Source organism: Raphanus sativus, unplaced genomic scaffold (assembly GCF_000801105.2).
Source record: "Raphanus sativus cultivar WK10039 unplaced genomic scaffold, ASM80110v3 Scaffold4530, whole genome shotgun sequence".
Classification (NCBI taxonomy): Eukaryota; Viridiplantae; Streptophyta; class Magnoliopsida; order Brassicales; family Brassicaceae; genus Raphanus; species Raphanus sativus.
In genome coordinates this window covers 1-6,793 of record NW_026619832.1, presented here as the reverse complement: position 1 = coordinate 6,793, position 6,793 = coordinate 1, and the positions used below count along the sequence as shown (strand labels likewise).

General features: G+C 36.6%; 3 protein-coding genes across 3 annotated transcripts; 1 reads left to right on the top strand and 2 right to left on the bottom strand.

The window, feature by feature from the left end:
- The first annotated feature begins 6 nt into the window (after positions 1 to 6).
- Positions 7 to 1,151, top strand: LOC130507445 (nuclear transport factor 2A-like). The gene is made up of 2 exons (XM_057002162.1): positions 7 to 371; positions 844 to 1,151. The coding sequence occupies exons 1-2, from the start codon at positions 75 to 77 to the stop codon at positions 913 to 915; spliced, it is 369 nt and encodes a 122-aa protein (XP_056858142.1). The 5' UTR covers positions 7 to 74; the 3' UTR covers positions 916 to 1,151.
- Positions 1,075 to 2,542, bottom strand: LOC108808439 (uncharacterized). Its single transcript, XM_018580587.2, has 2 exons — positions 2,148 to 2,542; positions 1,075 to 1,692 (listed from the first exon to the last, which is right to left on the bottom strand). Exons 1-2 carry the CDS (start codon positions 2,286 to 2,288, stop codon positions 1,231 to 1,233), a joined length of 603 nt encoding a protein of 200 aa, XP_018436089.1. The 5' UTR covers positions 2,289 to 2,542; the 3' UTR covers positions 1,075 to 1,230.
- A 214-nt stretch (positions 2,543 to 2,756) lies between these two features.
- On the bottom strand, positions 2,757 to 4,182 carry LOC108808446 (uncharacterized). The gene is made up of 2 exons (XM_018580591.2): positions 3,424 to 4,182; positions 2,757 to 3,105 (listed from the first exon to the last, which is right to left on the bottom strand). Exons 1-2 carry the CDS (start codon positions 3,806 to 3,808, stop codon positions 3,089 to 3,091), a joined length of 402 nt encoding a protein of 133 aa, XP_018436093.1. The 5' UTR covers positions 3,809 to 4,182; the 3' UTR covers positions 2,757 to 3,088.
- Between the last annotated feature and the right edge of the window lie 2,611 nt (positions 4,183 to 6,793).

The window sequence follows — 6,793 nt, the reverse complement described above, 5'->3', positions numbered from 1 at the left end:
CCTTTCTGTTACGTTTCTCTCTCTGTACTCTTTGAAAGGACGGACGACGCAAGGAGAAAGAGAGAGATAGAGAGATGGATCCAGACGCAGTATCCAAGGCTTTCGTGGAGCACTACTACACCACCTTCGATTCGAATCGCGCAGGGTTGGTCTCTCTCTACCAGGAAGGATCCATGTTGACCTTCGAAGGCCAGAAGATCCAGGGCTCTCAGAACATCGTCGCCAAGCTCACCAGCCTTCCTTTCCAGCAGTGCAAGCACAACATCACCACCGTCGATTGCCAGCCCTCTGGTCCCGCCGCCGGAATGCTCGTCTTTGTCTCCGGCAATCTCCAACTCGCTGGCGAACAGCACGCCCTCAAGTTCAGCCAGGTCTCGATCTTGCGTGTTTTCACATCGTTTTAGCTGTCGATCATGTTAGGGTTAGGGTTATTAGGGTTGATTTGATGTGCTATTAGGGCACTTGAAGCTTGATTGATCTGGATTTGACAGGAAATTTCAAAACCCTAATTGAAGCATTGAGTGTGACTGATCTGTGACTAGGTAGGATGTTAAGAGCCGCATTGATTGTATAGATGTAATCTCGTGCTCTGCTTTGTGAATCTTGCATTGGCTTGAGAGGATGTCATTGTCTATATAACTGTTCCTTGTGGTATGCGTATCACCTGACCTACTCATAGTAGTAAGCTACAATTTGCATCTCTCATGTTGTGAATCACGCATTGGATATTTGGATATTGTTGGCTAGTACGCTATATAAAAGAAACATACATCTGTTGGCTGCTTGTTTGTTGTTTTGGGTTTTAAATAGTACCCTGACGTACCGGTGTGTTTTGTGCCTCAGATGTTCCATTTGGTCTCGAATCAGGGAAACTACTACGTGTTCAACGACATATTCAGGTTGAACTATGCCTGAGGAATGTAGTGGCAGAGAGTCAGAGACTGATGGAAGTTTGGTGGGTTAATTTAGAATTGAGAACTGAAGCTTGTTTTGCTCTCTGTCTTTACTTTAATCATTAGAGGGCTCTTTTTAACTATGGTTGAGATGACTTCGTATTATCTGCTTATTATCAAGGATTACAAACAAAAGGTTTATTTGAAATATGGTTCTCTGTTGGAACCCTTTTTCATATTGAAAAGTTTGCTAAAACATCTTATATGTCCTGAACGTAAACAAATTATAAGTGTGTTTCCAGATTGTATAATATAAACAGGCAACAGAAGAAAGATATCATTTGTCATCATCGTCGAAACCAAATTCTCGCAACATTTCGGGCACTTGGATATGAACTCCATTGTTTGTTCCATTCCCATTGTGAAGGTTGTTTTCCTCCTGGGCATTGGAAGTCCCTTGAAGTCTGTTCTTGTTTGGAAATAACTTACCTTTGAACATCCCAGAGAACATACCTCCAATGGATCTGATTGGGTGGGTTAATCTCTCTTTCATCATGTAAATCATGGAGTACTCAGAGAGCTGCCAAGTCAATGTGAGGATGATCAAAGCCGAGAGGAGAATGTGGGTTACTTTGTTCTGCCTCTTCACCTCCTTGATGTCTTTAGCTATTTCTTCTATACTCTCTTCCAATCGTCTCTCGTCCTGGTGTTTTCCTTTGGATGGTGAAGAATCTGGCGATGATTCTTCTTCTTCTTTAGCAGTCACAAGTGTCTTTTGGAATGGGTTTGGTGATTCCAGCTGAGTTTATAAACAAAAATTAGCATCAGCCCTGAAATGGGAATATAGGTCATCAAGTCATGCCAATAGAGAGAGGAGTTGTGGCCATCATCAAACAACAACTTGTCAACAACACATCACGTTTTGAAAAGGACAGTTCACTGTTACATCCATCCCAAAGAACCAAGTTGTTCTAAGAAAGAATCCTGTTCACTTAATTTTTGTATTTGTTCGATTCATAAAACAAATCAGGCCAAGCGGATTTCGCCAAATCAAAGCATTTATCACAGCAGAATAATTATTACACAGACTCGTTTAGTTCTTTCCCACAGTCCATGATGATACAAACATCGTATTCAACCCAGAAAAGGTTTTTTTTTTTGTAAATAGGGCTTTTGGAAAAGTTGATTAGGCCAAACATCAGATTTAGCAATTTAAACCAAAACACGACGGATCGGTGGAGTGGGGGGAGGTACCTGGGATATAAGCTTAGTGAGGAGAAGTTGGTCGTCCTCGTCTTCGATGAAGGAGTCACCAGCAGCTTCTCTCTTCCTCTTCTCATCAAGAAGTTTCTCGATGGCTCTGCTCATAACCTCAACGTCCTCACTCGACTCCATTTTCACAAACACAAAACCCTTGCTTCTCTAACCTCTCCGCCGCTCTTTATTATCTCCCCTTGTCCCTCGAAGGATGTTTATTGCTTGTACTTTTTTTCTTTCTTTGCTATAATAAGTCTTTGTTTGTGTATTGAACGAAAGTCCTGCCCCGACACGTAACATGTATAGACCGCTTCTCGAATAACTCACGGCACCTCACACCATTTTTCCTTCTTTAATTTCAGACATTGACCGAGCTGTGCAATCCGATTTTTTTGGTTTGTTTGTATATGTTTTGGGTTGGTTTGATACGGTTTAGTTTCTTTTTTTTTTTTTGAAACACAGTTGAAGCTTCTCTCAGAGTGATGTTTTTGAGATGGCTAATAATACTATATACATGGTCATGGACCAGGACCAGGACCTGACACCTTTTTATCAACTACACCAACGTTACTTCGACGGCCAGTTGGGAAAAGAAACAAAACAAAATCCTATAATCTTTATGCCATTATTTTTAAGAAAATCATGTAACATAATAAAACCATCCATGGAAATAAAAGTACATATCAGAAAGGTTTCTTTTTTTTTTGTCACGAAAATATCAGAAAGGTTTCTATAACTCTAAAAGATTATAAAAACTCCCAAATATCCACATGCTTTTTATCCAACCCTCCGAGAATACATAGTAGTACTATATAAAAAGAAGAAATAAAAACTCTAATTGGACTGTTGCGTCTTATAATCAATCCATCTTTTGTTGTCCTGCTTCACCAGAAGGCCAGATGATATAATAGGGCGTTTTGCAAGTCCCCATCGTCACATCACAAAAGCTTCCAATCTGCGGAAAGCCACACAAACACATTGTATAAACATGTAGCTGGCTTCAAAAACAAAACTTGATCTGAGTTTTTTCCATAAATAAAACTATATTCCTAAATTCCGGGAGAAGTCATTGAAAATAAATAATGTGAACATGAACGGTGGTAACACAGAGATTAATATGATTATGGCGTTATCTTACGTTTGATCCTATTTTAATTCGAGCCTCAATTTTCTAACAAGATTTGTATAGAGAAAGAACTAAACCAAGTGGACTCAATCATCTCCAGATAGGGAGTAAAAGAATTTGACAAAAAATAGAAGGGAAGAAATTTACCAGAAATCTCCTTCCTGGAGGAGGAAGGTGGCGTGAAGACGTAAAAGAGCACCGACCTCCCCGCCAAGGAAATGGCTGAAACGATCCCAGCAACGTAGAAAACGGTGATCAGAGCAAGCACCCAAGGCAACAAGAGGAAACCAATGAAGAAGGTCACGGATCCACACAGCATAAGAGCCAAGGATATCCCTAGAAGCAGCGACGCGAATCCCGACGGAGATATCTGCGTCGCCGCCGACGAATAACGAGGCCGGATTGGATGAACGGAATCGGGGAATTGATCGGGGAGAGAGATCGACATAGGCGGAGAACGGAGGAGACTCAGGACAAGAGCCGATAGGTCGTGGAAAGCCCTAGACTCTTCATCTCGTTGTCTTCTCATCATCACCAAAAAAAAATCCCACTGTTGTAATTTCGAAACACTTACTATTTCGGTAAATTAATGGCGATTTGCTTGATAGTCTTTCTTTCCTACAGACAAGGAATTGAGAAGACTTTTGTGTTCTGTAATAAAATCTCGGGAAAGCAGAAGTCTCTGTGTTTGGATAACGAATGAGAAAAGCAACCAAAAGGTCAAAACGAAGGCGCGTGTTGGCACGTGAAGGTGAGGGCGAGTATGGAGAAGACAGATTCAGAAAGAATGGAGGTGGAATACAATTGGTGGGTCCCACAGTGACGTGTGGGCCTTCCATTATCTTCTACGACTAGATCCTTATCTAATTAATTCGTTCCAATCAAACCAGAGAAGAAGTCGTTTTCTTTTCTTTTTCTGCTATTTCTTTTCTTAGTATTACATTATTAATTTTTTTTTTTGGTTATTTGACTACTATGAGTTGTTTGAATCAAATAATAAAAGAGTTGGTTTTAGGAAAATGGCATTGCCCCCTTTTTTTTACTGAATAATGGCATTGCACTTTATAGAGTAAAAATCTCATATACTCTTAATGAGGCAAAAAGTGATCTGAGATACTCTTACGAAATCTGAAGTACTCTTTACTCTTCATGAAATAAGAGTTTTCCGATTTTGCCCTTATGTTTTCCCTACTCAATTGAAAATTTGAATTTCGAATTTCAGGTATCAGATTTACAATTTGAATTTTGAATTTGAGTAAAACTAGAACCCAAGTTGACCCAAGTTATACCATTTTCGAATTTTAGGTATCAAATTTAAAATTTGAATTTTGAATTTTAGTGAAACTAGAAACTAAGTTGAACCAAGTTATATTATTGTCGAAGTCCATTGTGGTATAATTATGTCCTAGTTTTACCAAGTTATATCATTGTCGAAGTACATTTTGGTATAACTATATTCTAGTTTTACCAAGTTATACATCGAGAATGGTAAAACTGTATAACTAGGTTATATTTTTACCAAGTTGTACATTTGTCAAGGTACAACTTGGCAAAACTATAACTTAGTTATACAGTTTTACCAAATTACACAAATAGTATAACTTGGTAAAACTGTTTTTCTGGGTTTGTAGTTTCACTTTCGTGTTCTACCTTGATATATGCATTTCTGGATCTTAAAAACCGAAATACCAAAAAGCAGACTGAAATTGACGCGGAGAATAAGCGGAGTAGTAGGTAGAGAAGAAGAAGGAAGATGCAGAGGAAAAAAAGAACAAACATCTGAGATTCAGAGAAGAACAAAAGAAAAAAACAGAACAACTAAAGAAAATGAGATTCAAAGAAGAACAAAGAAATAATACAGAGAAAAATGAGATAAAAACAGAGCAAACAAAAAAGATGAGAGTCGAAAATAAAACAAGATAAGAAACAGAGAGAAAAACTGTAACATCCCGAGTTGTGATATGTGAAAAGGCTTAAGAGAATTGATTTGGCTACCTATATCACCAAAGTTGACTTACCTTTTCCGTCACACCTCCGTTTAGAACTCCAGAGTTAAGCGTGCTTGGGCTGGAGTAGTGAAAGGATGGGTGACCTATCGGGAAGTGATTCGCGGTACCGTGTAAGTGAGGCCAAAATACGGGGAAAGGTCGGGTGGTGATTGCAGGGTCAGTAAACAATGATTTCGAGCCTTGGAAAAATTAACGACCGACCGTCGGATGGGATGGGGCCCACGGGCCGAGAGAGCGGGCGTGGGTGGCCCATTAGCCGTGGGCGGGTCGGGGCGTTACAAAAACAGATTCGAAAAAGAAGAAATTTAAATGGAAAAATGAAGGAATGAAAAGAGAAGAGAGAAAAAAAGAGAAGAGAGAAAGAAAGAAGATGAAAAATGAAAGATAGATCTAGATCTGTAGAGATAAAGAAGAAAATTAGGTTTTATGGCATGGTCCGTAAATAAATAGATTCATTAAGGATATATTGGATTTTTTGCCATATTTCGAATTAAAAATAAATGAAAATAAAATGAATTTCAAATGAAGAGTATCTGAGCACTTTTTTTTTCCACCCAGGAGTATCTGAGCATTTGATTCCACTTTATACTCGTGTCTATTCAGTCGAGCAGTTTGGGTTGAAATTAAAGGCTAATAATGAAATTTAGGTGATGATCAAATAATTAGTTTTTGTTTTGGTTGAAAGATCAAATAATTAGTTGTTATTAACCTCTTTTTGCTACTGCTAAATATTGTTTCCTTAGTTTTACAAAATGAAAATTTTGACCCATGCGAATTAAAAAAAATCTTATATCTAATGTATATTAATTAAATGAAATTAACTTAAATAAAATTTCTTATTTATTTAGAAAATAAAAATAAATATAAATTTATATAAAATATAAAATAATACTTTTGATCAAAGTAAAATAAAAATTAAAAAAAAATTAAAAATAAGATTTTTATCAAACAAAGAAAAAATATAAAATATTTTTATTGTGTGCATGTACACTAAGATAAACTTAAATTTATAATTTCAATAGTTATGGTTTACAAGGTGTTTTGGGGAATGTTCAAGGTGCAAATGCAATAAAAATTACAAAAAAATAGATGAAATTAAGGTCCTAGTTTATGAAAAAACATATATTAGGGTCAAAGCATTTCTACAATTTTGGGGAAAGAACAAAGCTCATAGTTCATTCAAGACGGATCTTTTTACAATTAACATAGGTGATGATTGGTTCGATTGTGGCTGTAAAAATTTTAGCTGCATGTAAGTTGATTATAGCTATAGAACTGTTACTGTAGATTTTTCTGCATTGACTTTTGTTATAGGTAAATTTGTTATAATTATAAACTATACACTGTAGATATTTCAAAATAAAATATGTGATGTATATATAAAATAATTATATTTTCGACTAAAATAATTTATATTAATAATTTTTATAAATCTTCAAAGTCTAATGTTATTTAAGATGTGATATGTAAATAATATTTATGTTATTTAAAATATTTTCATAATTTAA